Below are 21725 nucleotides of genomic sequence, written 5' to 3' on the forward strand. Positions count from 1 at the left end.
GAGGCTGAGGCAGGAGAATCGCTTGAACCCGGGAAGCAGAGGTTGCAGTGAACTGAGATTGTGCCACCGCACTCCAGCCTGGGCGACAGAGCGAGACTCTGTCTCAAAAAAAAAAGAAAGAAAGAAAGAAAAAAAAAACTCCAACAGAGCTTCTCATGGAAGTCCTGGCCCCAATAGCCCCACATCACCCCAGAATTTCTGAGATATTTTTGAAAAGAGATGGACACTCCAGTCCCCAGAGAGTGGGCCCTGAGCCATGGGTGACAGGGCAGGGCTAAGGCCAGACCCACGGCCTCTCTGATAGCAATTCTCTGAGGAGTTCTCTGCAGGCCCGAAGCTGTCCGTTCTGCTCAGTGAGAGGAAACAGGAGATTCTAGCGCTGCAGCACAGCACAGGCTCTTGAGGGAGAGTTATAAATCTGGCTTCGACTTGTGCAAGATGAGCTCCTGCCCGTTTCTGGCTGGGAGAAGCTGTTCTCCAGAGGGACCATAGGATTTAACTGCCGTCAGTATTTGCAGCAAACCAATAGGTTTGTTTTTCGCTTATTTCATTTAAACCATAAACCAGATGCTGCAGTCACCTTTCCACGGAGCTCCACCTGTACACGTCACAAACGTCCTTTATTCCTTAACCTCCACACAGTCTAAATTCTGTACCTTTCCGTATCATCTCCTTTGGGAAATGCTGCTGGAGGGCAAGGACTCCTGGCCTGCTCTGGTGTGTGCTTAACTGCAGGCATGAGACTGCTCACATGGGTCTCATGGATCACATGAAAGTCCACACGGAGGTTCCTCTGGTTTTCTTTTTTTTTTTTGAGATGGAGTCTCGCTCTGTTGCCCAGGCTAAAGTGCAATGGTGCGATCTCCACTTACTGCAAGCTCCGCCTCCCGGGTTCACGCCATTCTCCTGCCTCAGCCTCCTGTGTAGCTGGGACTACAGGTGCCCACCACTGCACCTGGCTAAGTTTTATACTTTTAGTAGAGACGGGGTTTCACCATGTTAGCCAGGATGGTCTCGATCTCCTGACCTCGTGATCCACCCATCTCGGCCGCCCAAAGTGCTGGGATTACAGGCGTGAGCCACCGCGCCCAGCGGTTCCTCTGGTTTTCAGATGCACACAGATGCTGCTGTGACGACCGGAATACACACTCGAGGATGGTTCAACACGGCACCAGCCAGTGTAATGAACCACACTGATAGACAGACTGAGGGGGGGACCACATGATCATCTCAACTGATGCAGAAAAGGCATTTGACAAAATCCACATGATAAAACCACTGAGAACACAAGGAGTATCAAGGAACCTGCTCAATAGAAAAGACTGGAAGCTTTCCCCCTGAGATCAGGGCAGAACAAGGAAGCCCCTTTCACCACTGCCATTCAACACTACACTGGAAATCCTACGCAGAGCAATCAGTTGAGAAGAAGAAAAAGGCATCCAAATTGGAAAGGAAGATGTAAGACGATCACTAACCACAGATGACACAGTCCTATATATAGAAAATCCCAGAGAATATAAAAGGTTACTACAGCTAACACAGAAATTCAGCAAAGTTGCACAATACAAGAACAACACACAATCAGTTATGTTTCCATACACCATAATGGACAATCCAGAAACAAACAAAAAAATTCCACTTACAACAGCATCGAAAAGAAGAACATATCTAGGAATAAACTTTACCAGGGAGGTGAAAGGACTATACACTAGAAAATATAAAACACTGCTAAGAAAAATCAGACACAAGCAAATGAAAAGACATCCTCTGTTCATGGATTAGAAAATTAGGCCTGGTGTGGTGGCTCACACCTGTAGTCCCAGCACTTTGGGAGGCTGAGGTGGGTGGATCACGAGGTCAGGAGATCGAGACCATTCTGGCTAACATGGTGAAACCTCGTCTCTACTAAAAGACAAAAAATTAGCCAGGCATGGTGGCAGGCGCCTGTAGTCCCAGCTACTTGGGAGGCTGAGGTAGGAGAATGGCGTAAACCCAGGAGGCGGAGCTTGCGATGAGCAAAGATCGTGCCACTGTACTCCAGCCTGGGCGACAGAGTGAGACTCCATCTCCAGAAAAAAAAAAAAATTAATATTGCTTGGATGAAATACCACCTTGCAGATCCAACACAATCCCCCACACAGATCCAAAATTCCAAAAGCTTTCTGTTGTTGTTGTTAAAAGAAGTGAAAAAGCCAATCCCCAAATTCATATGGAACTGCAAGGGGCTCCAAATAGCCAGAACAACCTTGAAAAATGAGAATAAAGCTGGAAGACTCACACTTTCCAGTTTCAAAACATATTACAAAGCTACAGTGATCAAAACAATGTGGTACTGGCATATGGATCAATGCAAATCAATTGAGAGGCCAAGAAATAAACCCAAATCTACGACTAGTCTATATATATATACACACACACATATATATATATTTTTTTTAGAGACAGAGTCTCACTCTGTCACCCAGCCTAGGGTACAGTGGTGCGATCTTAGCTAACTGCAATCTCCACCTCCTGGCTTCAAGTGATTCTCCTTCCTCAACCACCCGAGTAGCTGGGATTACAGGTGTGGACAACCACTCCCAGCTAATTTTGGTACTTTTAGTAGAGACAGGGTTCTGCCACATTGGCCAGGCTAGTCTCAAACTCCTGGCCTCAAGTGTTCTGCCCTCTTTGGCCTCGAAAAGTGCTGGGATTACAGGTGTGCACCACCTTTCTTGGCCAAAAGTAAAAACTTTGTACTTTGGCCATGCACGCTGGCTCATGTCTGTAATCCCAGAGCTTTGGGAGGCATAGGGGGCAGACTGCCTGGGCTCAGGAGTTGGAGACCAGCCTGGGCAACACACTGAAATCCCCATCTCTACAAAAAAAATACAAAAATAAGTCGGGTGTGGTGGCATGTGCCTGTAGTCCCAGCTATTTGGGGGGCTGAGGTGGGAGGGTCACTTGGGCCCAGGAGGTGGGGGCTGCAGTGAGCTGAGATTGCACCACTGCACTCCAGCCCCAGAGACAGAGACACTGTCTCAAAAACAAACAAAACAAAAACAACAAAAACCTTTGTTTTTCAAACGATATCATCAAGATAGTGAAAAAAGGGGCCAGGCGCAGTGGCTCACGCCTGTAATCCCAGCATTTTGGAGGCTGAGGTGGGTGGATCACGAGGTCAGGAGATTGAGACCATCCTGACTAACATGGTGAAGCCACATCTCTACTAGAAATACAAAAAATTAGCCGGGTGTGGTGGTGGGTGCCTGTAGTCCCAGCTACCAGGGAGGCTGAGGCAGGAGAGTGGTGTGAACCTGGGAGGCGGAGCCTGCAGCGAGCCAAGATGGCACCATTGCACTCCGGCCCGGGTGACAGAGCGAGACTCCATCTCAAAAAAAAAAAAGAAGAAAGTGAAGAAAGGCTCAATATCATTAGTTATTAAGGAAATGCAAACCAAAACTACAATGAGACATTTCACAGCGGCTACAATAGCTAAAAGAAATCTAAAAAGGAAAGTAAGTAGTGTTGGTAAGGCTGTGGATAACTTTGAACCCTCATATTTGCTGGTGGGATGTGAAATGTAGGCTCTGGTCCTCCCTGTGCCCACCTTCTGCATTGCTCACCCACGCCACACCCGAGCCTCCACTGTTCACTCCGCCCTGAATGCCGACGTCAACACCATCTTCCTGGTGTGCTCCAGTGGCTCCTCCACACCTGATTTGCCCCACCTCCTGCCCAATCTGCAGCAGGCTCCATCCCTGGCCTCCCTTTCATCCTGCCAGGCTGGGTCCACAGGGTGAACCTGCTGCCTGCCTCCCTCTGTGCCTGCACCTCAGCAGGGTGGGACGGAAACCTGCTGTCCTCTAAGCTCTGTGGTATGCTCTGAATCCCTCTTCTGAAGCCTCAGATGAGCCCAGCAGTCCAACAGGCTCCTTCCCACCTCTGCAGAAATCCCCTGGGCCTCAGCTCCCCTGGCAACCTCAGCCAAGCACCGAAACTCTGGTACTGGGGGAGACCAATCCCCTGCCTTTCTCTCCCTGGGGTCCAGCCTCTCCTCCATCCTCTCCGAGGAGCCTCTATCCGCCCCTGCAGTGGCCAGGCTTCTGTCTGCCCTGGTCCACAGCCTGGGCTCTGGGAAGGCCTGGCCTCCTGTCCCTGGGCCAGAGTCTTACCTTCGCCATCCATGACCCCATGGGACCCCAGAGCACACCCTGTACCCGCCATGAGGCACCTTCCTTAGCTCTTCCCCACTGTCCTGCCTGTCTGCCACCTGCCTCAGCCCTTCCCCACTGTCCAGCCTGCCTCGGCTCTTCCCCACTGTCCTGCCTGTCTACCGCCTGCCTCAGCCCTTCCCCACTGTCCTCTCTGGACTCGCTTCCTAAGGTGCACTCACCTGGGGGCCCTTGTGCTCTACCCTGACCTCTTCCTGCTTCTGAGGGCAGGGGTCTCCTTGGCTCCCACCAACATAGGCTGTGCTCCTTCAGAGCCACTGTGACTCTGGAGGGCCACCTCCAAGCTTGCTCAGACCCCTCAGCTGTGTCCACACTGATCTGCACCCCCCACCTGGGCCCCCCAGGTCCACATACCCCACACCTGCACCCAAATCCCCACATCTGCATCTCCCATCAGCAGAGAGAGCTGGGTGAGCCCCTCAGACACTGCCCTCAGGAACCACCACCTGCCAGGGCTGGGCCAACGAGAGGGAGGGTTGGAGGACCCAGAAACCTGAGGCTGAGCCTCAGGCTCTGCTGCCCAGAGAGACAGGAAAGTGCTCACTGGGGACAGCAGCGGTGACTGCCACAGCCAAGGACGAGGCTCTGGCCACTCGCAGGGACACTGAGTCCCCTGGGTCCCCGCCCACAGCCCTCACCCGGCCCCGCCCACCACCCTCAGCAGTCCTGCTCTCACCTGGCCCCGTCCACTCTACTCACCTGGCCCCGCCCACAGCACCTGCCCCCGCCCTCACCTGCCACTGTCCTCCTTCAAGGCCCCAAACGCCGCGGGCCGCCCGGTCCTCGCTGGCAACTCCTGCGCCTTCTCGGTGTCGGGCTCGGGCTCCAGGGAAGAGCTGGTGCTGCCCTCGCGGCTGACGCTGCTGCCGCGCCCGGGGCTGCTCTCGGCCGAGGCGCGCGGGGATTCCGTGTTCTGCTTCAGCGTCTGCAGCTTGGCCAGCGGGATGATGTCGCAGCCCTGCGGCCGGTGCCACACCGTGCGCTGCGTGCTGGCGTTGTAGTAGTAGAAGCGGGACGTGTTGGGGTCGAACAGCTCCCACCACTGGTTCTCGCTGGTGCGCTTGATGCGGACGCCGGCCGGCGGGTCCCACACGCACTCACCGGTGACCAGGTTGGCGTACATGCGCTCGCGGGTGCGCGGTTCGATGATCTCCACCCACTCCAACCTGGGGAGAGACAGCGTTAGGATGGCTGGATCCACGGCGTCCTGGACCCGCGCCTCCCACCCCTGCAGACCCTGACTCCAGCCCCAGCTGCAAAACCCAGAAATCCTGTCACAGAGGACAGCAAACCCAAGCCCAGTCCGTCCCTGACTGCTGCGCTCCTGAGCACCCCGCACCCAGGGAGGCCCCCAGAGCCTCCAGTGCCCCAGGGTGGTGCAGCCCTTTGGGGGTCCTGGGCCCCACGCCACGTGGGGACATACTGGTTGTGGTTGCAGGTTGCTGTCCTCACAGGCACCCAGGCCACAACCCCACTGCCCACCGCTCCGTCCTGCAGGATCGTGGCAAGGGCCTGTGAGTCACCACTGCACACCTGCTCAACTGCACACCTGCTCAGTAGCCCCTCTGATGCAACTGGACCACCACCTCCACTCTGGGTCGGGTCTGGAGGGGCCTCAGGCCCAGCTAAGTGCTGCTGGGCTCCCAAGCTGTGTTCTCCCAAGGGCCCCCAGAGTAGCAAGGCCAAGAGCCCAGCTGGCCCTCAGACCCTGCTGGAGGGCACAGCCTCCACCCGGCCCTGAGAACCCCGCTGGGTGGCACAGTCTCCACCCGGCCCTGAGAACCCCGCTGGGGGGGCACAGTCTCCACCCGGCCCTGAGAACCCCGCTGGGCGGCACAGTCTCCACCGGCCCTCAGACCCCGCTGGGCGGCACAGTCTCCACCGGCCCTGAGAACCCCGCTGGGCGGCACAGTCTCCACCGGCCCTGAGAACCCCGCTGGGGGGCACAGTCTCCACCTGGCCCTCAGACCCCGCTGGGCGGCACAGTCTCCACCCGGCCCTCAGACCCCGCTGGGGGGCACAGTCTCCACCGGCCCTCAGACTCCGCTGGGTGGCACAGTCTCCACTGGCCCTCAGACCCCGCTGGGTGGCACAGTCTCCACTGGCCCTCAGACCCCGCTGGGGGGCACAGTCTCCAGCTCAGTAATGTTTCTCAGGCCTCTTCCACATTTCTACACAGAAATAAAAACCCTTAGAGGCACAGAGCGCCTCTCAGCAAAGCCGCTGCCAGGAGGCGTCACCATGGGTCCGTGCATCCGTCTCTTAACCCTGTGACAGGCCTGGTCCTCACCATCACCGAGTTGGTGAGGGGTCTTATTTCCAGGGAAAAGGCACTAATCCCAGGGGCTCAGCAGAAGGAGAGGCGAGTGGTGAGGGCAGAAGGGCCAGCGGACAACAGGCCCAGACAGGCTAGCGGGGGCCGCCTAAGGCTCCCCCAGGTCAAGGACAGAAAGAGCCCCTCTTGGGCGGCCAGCACAGACTGGCTGCGGGGGCGACCTTCATCCCACATCCCACCCTTTGAAACCAGGCCAGGGCACAGTGGCTCTGAAAACGGGCTGTGACGCGCAGCGCACCAGATCGTGCGGCACCAAGGATCCAGGTGGAGTCCGTCCGCGCCACCCCGCAGAGGCCAGCTGGGGAAGCCAGGCCCTCACACAGCTGGGGAAGCCAGGCCCTCACACAGTGGGGGAAGCCAGGCCCTCACACAGCGGCGGCAGCCCCAGCAGCAGCCCTTCGGGTTCTGGATCTGTTTCTTGCTGAAGCAGATGAGCAGCTGAGACACACGCCCCGCCACCCAAGCCCTCCTTCAGGCCCTGGCCACTGGACGCAGTTTGCTCCTCTGTGTTTGGGTGCCGCAGGCAGGAGGCACCGAGGGACACTCCATGTGGGGCCATGAGGTGGGTGTGCTCAGGGCCTTATGTGGGGAAGGAGCTGGCTCAGGGGTCTGGCCACAGGAGGAGAATGAGGCGAGGCGCCTGCACTGTGGGGTGAGCAGCTCAGGAGACAACCGCTCGGCACGTGGAGGCACAGCCGGGGTCTGCCCACGGCCTGGGCGCCCCCCAGGGTTCCCCACTGCAGCATCCTGTGCCGTCTCTCCGGCTACGAGGAGCCCGTGGGGATTCCTTAAGGCCCATGACATCCTGTTTCTCTTCCACTTTCACCCACGACTTTCAGCATCGTGGACGCTTCTTGCCCGCATGCTCCACTGAGCTGGCCAGCACACCGTCTACCCTTGCTGGCTGGAATTCTAAGAGTCGCGCGATAAAGAACTTGCCATGTTGGCAGTGCTGTTGCTGCTGCTGTTGTGGGGGCGGTAGGTTACGGAGGTTTCTGTTTTTCTGTATTTTCCAAGTGTTCCACAATATTCACAAGATTGCTACTGTCATTTGAAAAAAAAAAAACACACATTATCTTCCTATAAAATAGTGCGTATTCCAAGTATGACATGCAATGAATCTTTCCAAGGGTCTAGTTTTAAAGTTTTAAGGATTTAGGCCGGGCGCGGTGGCTCAAGCCTGTAATCCCAGCACTTTGGGAGGCCGAGGCGGGTGGATCACGAGGTCAGGAGATCGAGACCATCCTGGCTAACATGGTGAAACCCCGTCTCTACTAAAAATACAAAAAATTAGCCAGGCACGGTGGCGGGCACCTGTAGTCCCAGCTACTCGGGAGGCTGAGGCGGGAGAATGGCGTGAACCCGGGAGGCGGAGCTTGCAGTGAGCCGAGATCACGCCACTGCACTCCAGCCTGGGAGACACAGCGAGACTCCATCTCAAAAAAAAAAAAAAAAAAAAAAAAAAGTTTTAAGGATTTAGTGGGCAATGTTTCCAGGAAGTATCTGCACTCTGACACTGGCCCGTGCGGCACATCACTCAAGGGCTAAAAGGTATCTCCCTGCAGGGGTGTTTTAATTCAAATGCAAAGTTAATAACAAGGAAGGACTGTCACAGTTTATAATGAGATAAAGTGATATAGCTTTATTTTTAGAAGTGGCATATGTGTTTATATATATATAGTTGTGTAGAAAGTTACCGGAAGTCTAAAGCCAAATATTAAAAGAGGTTACCTGGCTGGGCGCAGTGGCTCATGCCTGTAATCCCAGCACTTTGGGAAGCCAAGGTGGGCGGATCACTTGAACTTAGGAGTTTGAGACCAGCCTGGGCAACGTGGTGAAACCCCATCTCTACAAAAAATACAAAAATTAGCCAGGCATGGTGGGTGCACCTCTGGTCCTAGCTACTCAGGGAGCTGAGGTGGGAGGATGGCTTGAGCCTGGGAAACAGAGGTTGCAGTGAGCTGAGATCGTGCCACTACACTCCAGCCTGGGTGACAGAGAAAGATCCTGTCTACACACACACACACACACACACACACACACACACACACAGGACAGGGTTACCTGGGAGTTGTGGAATTTGGTGTAATTTTACCTCACCCCCATTTTTGCTTGCAAAATGTATGATGGAAAATTTCAAACACGCACAAAAATATAGAGATTAGTACAATGAATCCCATGTATGTGGTTTTAATTTTTCTAATTATTAATGTGGACAAGCATTTCCTCATGTTCCTAAGCCACTGACATTCCTCACTCCCCAGACACACACGGCTTTCCCATTACAATTTTCTTACTGATCTGCCGGCGTTGTGTATTTAGAAACGGACGTCCTAGGTGACACCTCCCGCTCCACTGTCTGCTCTAAAGATCTCTGGCCGTGTGGCTTGTCTTTTCACTTTTTTTTTTTTTTTTTTTTGAGACGGAGTCTCGCTCTGTCACCCAGGCTGGAGTGCGGTGGCCGGATCTCAGCTCACTGCAAGCTCCGCCTCCCGGGTTCCCGCCATTCTCCTGCCTCAGCCTCCCGAGTAGCTGGGACCACAGGCGCCCGCCACTTCGCCCGGCTGATTTTTTGTATTTTTTAGTAGAGACGGGGTTTCACCGTGTTAGCCAGGATGGTCTCGATCTCCTGACCTCGTGATCCGCCCGTCTCGGCCTCCCAAAGTGCTGGGATGACAGGCTTGAGCCACCGCGCCCGGCCGTCTTTTCACTTTTCATGGTACCTTTTGCTGAAAATAAGTTTTTAATTTTAATATGGTTGAATTGGTTGAATTCATAAATCTCTCCTTCATGATTTCTCCTGTCTTCATTTTTTTTTTTTTTTTTTTTGAGATGGAGTCTCGCTTTGTCGCCTGGCTACAGTGCAGCGGTCTGATCTTGGCTCACTGCAACCTCCGCCTCCTGGGTTCAAGCAATTCTCATGCCTCAGTCTCCCAAGTAGCTGGGATTATGGGCGCCTGCCACCATGCCCGGCTAATTTTGTATTTTTAGTACAGACGGGGTTTCACCATGTTGGCCAAGCTGGTCTTGAGCTCCTGACCTCAGGTGATCCATCTGCCTCAGCCTCCCCAAAGTGCTGGGATTATAGGCGTGAGCCACCGTGCCTAGCCCTTTTGACCTTTTTAAAGAAAACTTCCCTACTTCTAGGTCACAGATACTTCCTTTTTTCTTTCTTTCTTTTTTTTTTTGAGACAGAGTCTTGCTCTATTGCCCTGGCTGGAGTGCAGTGGCGTGATCTCAGTTCACTGTAACCTCTGCTTCCCAGGTTCAAGCGATTCTCCTGCCTCAGCTTCCTGAGTAGCTGGGATTACAGGCATGCACCACCATGCCCGGCTAATTTTTGTATTTGTAGTAGAGACGGGGTTTCACCATGTTGGTCAGGCTGGTCTCAAACTCCTGACCTCGTGATCCTTCCGCCTCAGCCTCCCAAAGTGCTGGGATTACAGGCGTGAGCCACCACGCCCAGCAGATATTCTAAGTTGCTTTTCACACTGAAGTCATTAATCTGCCTGCATTGATTTTTGTTTACTGTGTGAAATTTCATTTTCTCATATGGATAGACAGGGATCTTAGGACAGCTTGTTAAATAGCTGTTTCCTCAGTGATGGACAATGGCAGCTCTATCTTAAATCTAGTTCCTGGTCAGGCGAGGTGGCTCACGCCTGTAATCCCAGCACTTTGGGAGGCCGAGGCGGGCGGATCACCTGAGGTCAGGAGTTCAAGATCAGCCTGGTCAACATGGTGAAACCCCATCTCTACTAAAAATACAAAAATTAGCTGGGCGTGGTGGCGTATGCCTGTAATCCCAGCTACTCAGGAGGCTGAGGCAGGAGAATCCCTTGAACCCGGGAGGCAGAGGTTGCAGGGAGCTGAGATCACGCCACTGCACTCAGGCCTGGGTGACAGCGAGGTCTCAAAAAAAAAAAAAAAAAAAAAAAAAAAAAAAAAAAAAAATCGAGTTTCTGTAAGTGTGTCTGAGCTCCTAGCTGGCTCTGCTGATCCATCCATCTCTGTCTCTGCTGGAGCAGTGTCTTAGTTACGTGACTTTGTAAAGTTGCTTCCAAAGCCACACACTCCTCTCCCTCAGGCATGTGTTGAAGCCATTCTTGACCCTTGGTTCTTCCTTGTGAAACTGAGAATCACCTCTTTGTTGGCTCCGCACAGAGCCTGTGGATGCATTTAAGGAGAACCAGGTGTCTCGGTGGAACTTTGGTCTCCACCCAGAGCCAAGGTGTCTCCCTCTGCTCGTCCAGGTTTCTGAAGGGCTTGGACGCCTTCTCCCGATTGGCCCTGCGTCCCTCTCTGCTTCCACAGCACCACTAAGGGAAACCCCGCCACAGGGAGGGCTGGGACCACCCAGAAGCCTCTGCAGGTCCCAGCCCCAGATGCTATGGCAGACTCACCCTTCCTCCCGAGGGCCTCACCCCTGTCTCCCTTCTTTCTCTCCATGGACATCCCAAATCACCACACCACAGAGAACCTGGAGGGACCCGCCAGGGGTTCCCAGCACCGGCTCACACGGAACCTGGAGGGACCCGCCAGGGGTTCCCAGCACCAGCTCACACGGAACCTGGAGGGACCCGCCAGGGGTTCCCAGCACCTGCTTCCCCTTGTGCACTCTCTGGTCCTTAGCTCCAGGGCAACTCTCCCTGGAGACCCTTGACCTCAGCCCAGGATACGAAGTGTCAATGTCTCCCATTGTCAGAAACACAGGGACACCGACATGGTGCACCTCGAACCCCCAGAGTTCAGCACTCTAGGGAGAGAGGGCTGAGGCTTGGCAGGGCCAGGACCTCCTCCTGCCCACGGTGCCATGTGCTGCAGCCTGGGCCTCCTGAGGATGTCGCTGGTTGTGGCAGTCCGCTGCACACACCATGCCCTTAAATCTCAACCCTCGTGGGCCCCGGCAGGACCCACAGTTTAAATGGGAAAGAGAATCCAAGGCTCACACAAGTAAAAATGGCAACTGTTGAAAGGAGGTGGACAGGTGCCCTGCCTTTCCCCTGGAGCCCAGTTCTCCCCGAGGGGCAGAGCTGCACCCCCATGGCTCAGCCGGGCTCTTCACTCTTGTTACCTGACCCCCATGACACAGGGCAGTTTTTTTTTTTTTGGAGACAGAGTCTTGCTCTGTTGCCCAGGCTGGAGTGCAGTGGTGCAATCTCAGCTCACTGCAACCTCCACCTCCCAGGTTTAAGCAATTCTCCTGCCTCAGCCCCCCAAGTAGCTGGGATTACAGGTGTGTGCCACCACAGCTGGCTATTTTGTATTTTTAGTAGGGATGGGGTTTCATCATGCTGCCCCGGCTGGTCTCGAACTCCTGACCGCAAGTGATCCATCCGTCTTGGCTTCCCAAAGTGTTGGGATTCCAGGAGTGAGCCACCACACCCAGCCTCAGGGCTGATTCTCAGCCAGCAGTGGATACAACAGGAATTCCTTCCACGATGTTTCTCACACTGCTGGAAGTGCAACCAGCTCAGCCCTCGGCCCAGAATCACTCCCGGCTCTGGGCCACACCCTGGGGATGGGCTCCACTCTCCTCTGCCCCACAGGGTGTGCCCGGGACACCCCCAGTGTCTTTCAATCTTATCCCTCCCATGGCTGCAGTGTGGAGGACAGTTCTCCCCCCAGGAGGCCAGACCCCATGTGGCAGTCCCAGGCTCCCCTGAGCCCTTAGTGACAGCCTCAGGAGCGGCCTTGGAGTGTGACTCCTTCATAGACACTGGGCTTCAACCTGGAGCAGTGGCCAGAAAACTGGCTGATGCAGGTACCACGCCCATTTCCAGGTGGTGGGTCCCATGCTGACACAGGGCTCAGGCCCTGCCCAGGGAAGCAGGAGCGTCCCCAGGACGGTTCCCACTGGCACCGGCTGGCCTGGGCTGCTGTCGGTCTGCTCTGTGGGACAGCAGCCATCAGCACCCCCACGTGGCTGCAGGCCCATCGCATACACCAGGATGGGCAATGATATGCTTTGGCTATGTCCCCACCCAAATCTCCTCCTGAGTCGTAGTTCCCATAACCCTCATGTGTCGTGGAAGGGAACAAATGGAGATAATTGAATCACGGGACAGCTTCCCCCATCCTGTTCTCATGACAGTGAGTTCTCATGAGATCTGATGGTTTCACAAGGGGCTTCCCCTTCACTGGGCTCTCGTTCTCTCTCCTGCCGCCATGTGAAGAAGGACTTATTTGCATCCCTTCCACCATGATTGTTCCCTGGGCGTCCCCAGCCATGTGGAACCATAAGTCAATTACACAAACCTCTTTTCTCTATAAATTGTCCAGTCTCGAGCATGCCTTTAGTCGCAGCATGAGAACAGGCTAATACAGGCATCAAATAAGAAATGACAGCCAAGAAAGCACAAGGAAGAACCAACCGAAAACCAAGAGAGAAGGAGAGAGGCCACAGCAGCTCCTCAGGGTCCGGGTTTGGAGCCAGCACACGTGGAATGTACACTGCTGTGACTGGCGTTCACGACAAGATGAGTTTCTACAGAGGAAGGAAAATGTAGAGGGTGTATAAAGAATTAAGTGGAAAATCTAAAATGTCAAAATAAATCCCTGAAAGTAACGTGTTATACAGGTTTAAGAAGAAACTAACGCCGAAGGATGAAGGGACGGAGCACAGGATGGTCAGAGGACAAAGCCCAGCAGCATGGGACGGGGCCTGGAGAGGGAGGGCGCGGAAGCAGGAGGGAAAGGCCCGCTGGGTCCACGTGAGGGAGAGTGAGGGGCAGAGAGACTTTTTTTTTTTTTTTGAGACAGAGTCTCGCTCTGTCATCCAGGCTGGAGTGCTGTAGTGCGATCTTGGCTCACTGCAAGCTCTGCCTCCTGGGTTCAAGCAATTTTCCTGCCTCAGCCTCCCAAGTAGCTGGGATTACAGGCACCTGCCACCATGCCTGGCTAATTTTTGTTTTTAGTAGAGATGGGGTTTCACCACGTTGGCCAGGCTGGTCTCAAACTCCTGATCTGCCCACTTTGGCCTCTCAAAGTGTTGGGATTACAGGCGTGAGCCAGCGCGCCTGGCCAGAAGAAACATTTTTAGACAGATCAGCCTCCAGTCTCTGCAGATGGAAGAGAGTGTCCATCACTATCAGAGAAATGCAGAGCTCGAGACACTGAGGAAAACCAGCAAGGGTGGTCCCAGCCCCACGGGAACAGCTGGGGTAGAAGGAGCCAGCGACGCTGCTGGCAGGAACATGGGTGGGCCATATGTGCCAGGTGCCGGTTGACAGCACTGTGGGGACTCGCTGCCCTGGGCCTACAGCTTAAGACCTGGCAGGAGCAAGGGTGTACAGACCCAGCAAGACAGAGCAGGGCCACAGACCCAGCAAGACAGCAGAGCCGCCCCAAGGGTCCTGAGCACGCAAGCCGCATGAGGGAACCAGGCAGGGGCCTGCAGGCTGTGCACTGCATTGAGGCTCACAGAGGCACCAAACCAACGGTGATGCCAGAGGCTGCCCACCCAGTGGGGCGCGTCATGAGCCTGCGCCTCCTCGAACACTTCTCTGCACACAGTGTGTCAGCTAACATGTTTGTAAAGGAAGAGAAATGTGCCTCACTCTATGGGGAGGCGGCCCTAAGCCTCCCTCAGCAGCCGGGAGGAGCAGCCATATGCGGCAGGGACAGAACTGTGGGGACCACAGGGAGAGGCAGACTGGGTGCAGGAGGCGGGGCTCTCGCCAAGTATCTGGAGAAACTCAGTCCAGGGCCCGACCCTGACGAAGGGGAAGGTAAGACCCAGTAGGGCTGGGGACCCGGCTGGCCGCCTGATGCCCACGGTCTACCTCCGTCAAACCCAGCAAGGGTCAGACTCGCAGCCAGAGGCAGCATGGTGGCGCGGGGGGGACAAAGCAAAGCCTCAGCAGCCTCAGCCGGGCGACCGCGGCCAGCGTGGGCAGGACTCTCGTGCGTGTTCACTGCACCATGAGATGAGAGCAGCACATCGCCTCTGTGGTCCTCCTCCCAGTGAATTGTGGTAAAGATCAGGCACGTCCAAGCGAGGGGTGTGTCACGTAACACCGGGCCAGCCCTCCTCCAGGCCATGTAGGTCACCAAATGCCAGGAGAGGGTAAGTCCAGAAGAGCCCAGGGACGTCAGGATCAATGTCATGTGGAACCCGTGGACAGAAAAGGGAAACGAGGTGCAAGCCCAGGCATCTGAATAAGGTGTGGATTCTGTTACTAACAGTTCCCGACAGGGGCTCGTCAACTGTAGAAAGGCACCGGCAGCACGAAGGTGAGGGTGTCAGCGGCCGGAGGACCCTGGTGCAGTGGACACAGAGGCTCTGGGCTGCCTGTGCCATTTCCACGTAAATCTAAGACTGTTCTAAAATTAAAAGTTTACTTAAAAAACGTAAGTAGTCTCCATATTTTAAAATGTTAATTTTACTCTATAAATTATATAAGTAGCACAGTCGGCCTCATTTTGCAGCCAGCAGCTGCTCCTCCATGCAGGCCTACCCTGGGGCAGGGAGTCGTGGCCCAGAAGGGCTCAGGGGACAGGAGTGCCCAGAGCAGGGCAGCAGGAAGCCCCTCCTGGGAGGACGAACTCCTCTGACACCAACAGGATGGAACAAAGCCCCCAATTCCTCTTCCTGACGACACCAACTTGGTGACCATGAGGCAGCTTTACCAAAACACAGGAGACCTCACCAGCTCCCCACTGAGGCCCTCTGGCCCTAGGCACTCCCGTGACCCCATAATCCAGGGACAACCAGGTTCCGGGAGGGGCTGTGCACAGGGCAGAGGGTGGCCCCCACATGTCCTGGCAAACGCCGCCATCCCACTCAGGGACCTGAAGCTAGGTCTGTCCCTGTGGCCTGTGGCAGAGACACCCAGGACGAGCTCGGAGGCTTCCACACGGCTCTGCCTCTGCTGTGAATCTGCAGCCCCAGGCACAGCCCAGGTGCCTGTGAGGTGGGGGCTCAGGCCAGGCCCCAGCGCCTCCAGAAGACTTAGGACAAGGGAAGGGACAAGGGCTGCATGTGGGCTGAGGGGCACAGAGGGGTGTGAGGAACCTACAGAGGTTGAGACGCATGGGAGCCCCGCCCACAAGAGGGAACACCACACCACTGCTGCCTCGGGGCCCACGACGCCCTGACCCTGGTGCCAACTGCCAGCCTTCCATGCTCCCAGCTGACCTGAGGCCACCAAGGGTCTCTCGCCTGTCATCCTGCAGAACACAGGGCCAGCCTGGTGGGTTCACCAGGGACACCACGTGGCACGTGGGTCAGAGGCCAGAGAAGGCTTCCCGACAAGGCCTGACAGAAGATGCCCTCGACACTGTAGTCGGGGCAGGCCCATCTCTGGTGACCTTGTATAGCGGCCCTTACAGGTCACTCGTGTTTTCTGACTACTGGTGATGACGGTTTGGATGCTTGTCCCCAAACCTCATGCTGAGATGTGATCCCCATTGTTGGAGGTGGGGCCTGGTGGGAGGTGCTTGGGTCAGGGGTGGACCCCTCATGGCTCGGTGCCATCTTCTTGAGTGTGAGTGAGTTCTTGTAAGAGCAGGTTGTTTAAAGTGTGTGGTGCCTCCCCTGCCCCGTGCTCCTGCTTTGCCATGACTAGAAGCTTCCTGAGGCCTCCCCAGAAGCCGAGCAGATGCCGGCGCCATGCTTCCTCCACAGCCTGCAGAACTACCAGCCAATTAAATGTCTTTTCTTTATAAAATACCCAGTATCAGGTGTTTACAGCAATACAAGAATGGCCTAACACAAGTGACTGCAAGGCCAGTCTGCACCACGTGACATCTCAGTGTGCGCCGAAGGTCTTTGTCAGTTCCAGAGACATCCCTACCCACCCCACAGCCCAACCTGCTGCCCCAGCCCTGCCTGGGAACAGAGCCAGCACGGAGACCCCAGCCAGGGCCTCGTCTCCTCCTGGTCCCCGGCCATGAGCCTTGTCAACTGTCCTGGGGCCCAGCCAGAGGGGGAGGTCACCCTGACCCCCAGCCCTCACCCCTGCCCTGTCCAGGCCATTCTCTATGCTGAAGATGGAAGAAACTCCCCAAACTGGACCTGGTCATTATACCCTTGACACCTTCCACAGCTGGCACTGACCCTGGAGTGGGGGCAATTCCTGGCAAAGCCCCCATCCCCCGGTCCACTCCTCAGCCTGGCCAGGCTCTGTCACCTTTGCTTCTGTGACCTCCTGGAGTCAGGCGGTTGCACAGGCCTGGGGTGCAAGGCCAGAGGCTCACGGTCCCCCAGCAGGCGGCTGCATAAGCCTGGGGTACACGGCCAGAGGCTCACGGTCCCCCAGCAGGTGGCTTCCCTGTCCACACACCTCCTCTCCCCAGCTGGAGCCTGGACCCCGATGCACACCTGCTCTGTGCTCCCTTGAGCACAGACCTGGCAGGGGAGGGCGGCTCGTGTGAGGATCACCTGCTGGGACGTTGAAAAGGACAATGGCAAATGCAGCAGCCTCAGGGCACCCGAGGAAACCCCAAGAAGGCGCCTGCAAGCAGACACCTGCAGGAAGCTCGTCTTGGGGCCTGGGGGGACCGGAGGCAGCAAGGTCACCATGAAGGGCCCGAGGCCTGGGCTGACCTGAGTTAATTCAGGTGAACGGACCCTGAAGAAGGACTTGTTTGCATCCCCTTCCACCATGATTGTTCCCTGGGCATCCCCAGCCATGCAGAACCTCCTGGCCGGTCCACAGGGAGCAGGATGAAGGCTCTGGGAGGCCAGGGGTGCTGGGGGACGGGGTGTGTGCCAGAAGAGAGGCGAGGGGTGGGGGAGCAGAGGCGAGGAAGGACAAGGTTTTCCGCCTGATCACCTGGAAGGGCGGGGCTGTGTCAGGTCTGGGGTCAGAACTCAGGATGTGCACCGAGGACAGGACCACGTGGACCCAGGTCAAACGCAATGAGCAGTGAGGTGCCCTTGGCATCAGCACAGCCTCCCCGCCCGGAAGGAACAGGCCCCGTGTGCCAGGGCGGCTTCCCCTGGACGGTGGCGTCACCTCGTGCCTCCAGGGAGTGCTGCCTGCTCTCCTGTTCTCACCTCGCTTCTGTTAGATTTTAGCAGAACAAAGTTGAGATACTCCCAAAATAGTTTTTCTGAGCACAGAGAAGCTCAAAAAGCAGAGAATCGAACATTCCATGTCCTAGAAGAAGTAATACCAATTGTTATTTTTGTTTAAAATGCACTTTCAAACGAATGTAATGGGATAATTCTCTCTCAACAAAGAATAGCACATTGTTCCCTTTTTAGTGCACTCCTGCGTGCGTGTGGGCAGAACACCAGCCTCCTAAGAACACTGTGGGCACCTCTTGGGGGACAGCATTGAGCTCAGACCCTCGGGAAACCTGAGGGCAGACAACAGCATGGAGGATGCTGGGCCTTGGGGAGCCGCTGCCCAGAGAAAGGCAAGGGTTTCAGAATGCAGAGGGCGACCCGGCCTCAGGGGCCCCACGGACTGGCTGGAGCTGGACCGCAAGGACGAAGGGATGCAGCTAGTGGCGCCACAGGCTGGCTCTGCACAGGGCAAGGTGGGGAGGACTTCATGTGGGCTAGGGAACTCGCACCTCAACCCTCCACCACAGAGGGTCATCATGAACCCACAGATGCAATCTGAGGGGTGTTTGAGGAAGATTTATTTGGCAACACTATTTAAAATGAAGTGGGAAGAGAAATAAGCCATTTGGTGACAAAGGTGGAAGGATGCAAGATGTCTACGATCCCCAGGGGACTCAGGGTCCCTGGGGGATGGGCCTCTTCCCAGAAGCTCCCAGAAGTTGACGTCGAGGCGGAAGCAACCTTCCTGCAGCCCTTGTTTCTTGGAGATGTCTCTTTGCAGACAGTGATCTGCCCACATAAGCCTTTTCTGATGAATGTAATGAGTGCCACGTGCATGCCAGACAACTTGCCAGGTGCTAGGGAGACAAGAGTGAACAAGAACGTGCCCTGCCCTACAGAGTTAGACAAGGGTGTCGAGACCACTCAATGGGGAAAGGAGAGTCTCTTGAACAAACATGCAGGTGGACATCCATCTGCAAACAAATGCAGTCAGTCCCTACCTCACGCCACACACACACATTACTCCAAAGTAGATGAAAGGTCTCAATGTAAGAGCTAAACTGATAAAACTCTCAGAATAGACAGGGCAACTCTGCATGACCTCGGATTTGGCAGTGGATTCTGAGCTATGACACTAAAAGCACATGCAATAAAACAAACAATGGAAAAACAGACTTCATCACAACTAAAACTTTTGTGGCCACCACCAAGAGAGTGAAAACACAGCCACAGGATGGGAGAAAACACCCACAAATCATCCATCTGGTGAGGTTCACAAAGGACTCTCCTAATTCAGTAATAACAGGGTAGGAGCCTGGGAGGTGGAGACTGCAGTGAGCCCTGATCTACTGCACTCCAGTCCGGGCAATAGAGTGAGATCCTGTCTCAAAAAGAAAAAAAAAGTTAGGCCGGGTGTGTGGGCGGCAAGCCACCCAGGTGCCGAGGCAAGAGACTGAGGCCATGAGCTGTTCCAGTCTAATAAAATATATAAAATAACAAGAGTTATACTAGATATAGATCATAGATATGGTTATACATGAATATCATTAATCATTAGTTTGTAGCAATTACTCTTTATTCCAATATTATAATACTCCTCGCTCTACGATCATAACCTAGGAAAAACCAGGCCATAAAGAGATAGGAGCTGAGGGGACATAGTAAGAAGTGACTAGAAGACCAGAGTGTGAGCCTTCTGTGATGCCCGGGCAGGGCCACCGCAGGGCTCCTTGGTCTAGCGGTAACGCCAGTGTCTGGGAAGAAGCCCGTTGCCAAGTGGACTGTGGTCTAGCGGTAGCATCAGTGTCAAGGAAAAACACCCTCTACTTAGCAGACTGGGAAAGGGAGTCTCCCTTTCCCTGGGGGAGTTCAGAGAAGACTCTACTCCTCCACCTCTTGTGGAGGGCTTGACATCAGTCAGGCCTGCTCTGGAGGCCTAACCGTCTCCCTGAGATGCTGTGCTTCAGTGGTCACGCTCCTAGTCCGCCTTCACATTCCATCCTGTACACCCGGCTCTACCTTTTAGATAATAGTAGCAAAGTGAGTGAAAGTACTAAAAGTCTCTGATATGCAGAAATAACGGCGTAAGCTGTCTGTCTTTCCTCTCTCTCTCTGCCTCGGCTGCCAGGCAGGGACGGGCTCCCTGTCCGGTGGACATGTGACCCACGTGACCTTACCTATCACTGGAGATGACTCACACTCCTTACCCTGCCCCTTTGTCTTGTATCCAATAAATATCAGCACAGCCTGGCATTCGGGGCCACTACTGGTCTCTGCATCTTGGTGGTAGTGGTCCCCCGGGCCCAGCTGCCTTTTATCTCTTTGTCGTGTGTCTTTATTTCTACAATGTCTTGTTTCCGCACCCGGGGAGAAAAACCCACTGACCCCGTGGAGCTGGTCCGCACATCAGTGAGTGGCTCATGTCTGGAATCCCAGCACTTCGGGAGGCCGAGGCAGGCGGGTCACCTAAGTCAGGAGTTCAAGACTCGCCTGGCCAACATGGTGAAACCCTGTCTCTACTAAAAATACAAAACTCAGCTGGGCATGGTGGCGGGCGCCTGTAGTCCCAGTACTTTGGGAGGCCGAGGCAGGCGGATCACCAGGTCAGAAGATCGAGACCATCCTGGCTAACACAGTGCAACCCCGTCTCTACTAAAAATACAAAAAACTAGCCTGGCGAGGTGGTGGGCGCCTGTAATCCCAGCTACTCAGGAGGCTGAGGCAGGAGAATTGCTTGAACCCGGGAGGCAGAGGTTGCAGTGAGCCGAGACTGCACCACTGCACTCCAGCCTGGGTGACAGAGTGAGACCCCGTCTCACAAAAAAAAAAAAAAAAAAAAAGGATAAATACCCTAGTTTAAAAATGGGCAAAATATCTGAACAGACACACCTCCAAAGAAGATATGCAAATGGCCAATCTACATTAAAAGATGCCCATGTTCATTACCCATAGGAGAAATGCAAATCAAAACCACAAGAGACACCACCTCAGACCCACTGGAACGGCAAAACCATAATGACACGCGTTGTGAAGGCTGTGGAGAACCGGAACCTTTGTATGTTGCCGGAAGGAAGTGGGGACGTTAAACAGTGTGGACACCACGGAATAGTGTGGTGGTTCCTCAAACAGTCAAACACACCAGCCGGGTGCGCGGTTCACGCCTGTCATCCCAGCACTTTGGGAGGCTAAGACAGGCGGATTACCTGAGGTCAGGAGTTCGAGACCAGCCTCATCAACATGGTGAAACCCCATCTCTACTAAAAATACAAAACTAGCTGGGCATGGTGGCGCATGCCTGTGATTACAGCTACTCAGGAGGCTGAGGCAGGAGAATTGCTTGAACCCAGGAGGCGGAGGTTGTGGTGAGCCGAGATCGCGCCATGACACTCCAGCCTGGGCAACAAAAGCGAAACTCCACCTTAAAAAAGAAATAAAAGGTTAAACATACAAAAATTAGCTGGGTGTGGTGGGATATACGTGTAGTCCCTGCTACTTGGGAGGCTAAGGCATGGGAATCACTTGGATCTGGGAAGCAGACGTTGCAGTGAGGCAAGACTGTGCCACTGCACTCCAGTCTATGCAACAGAGTGAGGATCTGTCTGAAAAAAAAGTCAAACAGGCTGTGTGTGGTGGCTGTAATGTCAGCACGTTGGGAGGCTGGGGTGGGAGGATCGCCTCAGCCTGGGAGTTGAAGGCTGTGATTGTACCTCTGCATTCCAGCCTGACAAGCACCAACCTTTCTCAAAAATAATAATTAAAAAAAAACCACAGAGTTACCACCTGACCCAGCAATTCCACAACTAGGTATATACCCAAGAGAAACGAAAACGTCTTCACACAGAAATCTGCACACAAATGTTCATGGCAGCATGATTCATCATAGCCAAAAAGTGGCAACAGAGCAAATATCCTTCAACGGACGTGTGAATCAGCAAAATGTGGCCCATCCCTACACGGGAATATCATTTGGCAATAACAGGAATGCAGCCCTGACCCAAGCGACGGCGTGGACGAACCTGGAGCGTGTCATCGTGAGCGAAGGACCACTTGCATGATTCCACGTATTTAAATTGTCTGGAGTAGGTGAACCCCACAGGACACAAAGCCGGCCCACAGTGCCTGGGGTTGGGGAGGGCTGCTGCTGGGAGTGGGGCTTCTC

The 21725-nt window shown here is 54.7% G+C and overlaps 1 protein-coding gene across 2 annotated transcripts in view; it reads right to left on the minus strand.

Annotated features, from left to right (window-relative positions):
• The window catches only part of ARHGAP39 (Rho GTPase activating protein 39), a 142524-nt gene that overhangs the window by 40187 nt on the left and 80612 nt on the right, over nucleotides 1-21725 (minus strand). For both annotated transcript variants that reach the window (XM_025395395.1, XM_025395394.1), the window contains exon 3: nucleotides 4949-5380. In XM_025395395.1, the coding sequence (XP_025251180.1) occupies nucleotides 4949-5380 (432 nt within the window). The remainder of the gene's footprint in view (nucleotides 1-4948; nucleotides 5381-21725) is intronic.

The sequence above is a fragment of the Theropithecus gelada genome, chromosome 8 (assembly GCF_003255815.1).
Source record: "Theropithecus gelada isolate Dixy chromosome 8, Tgel_1.0, whole genome shotgun sequence".
Classification (NCBI taxonomy): Eukaryota; Metazoa; Chordata; class Mammalia; order Primates; family Cercopithecidae; genus Theropithecus; species Theropithecus gelada.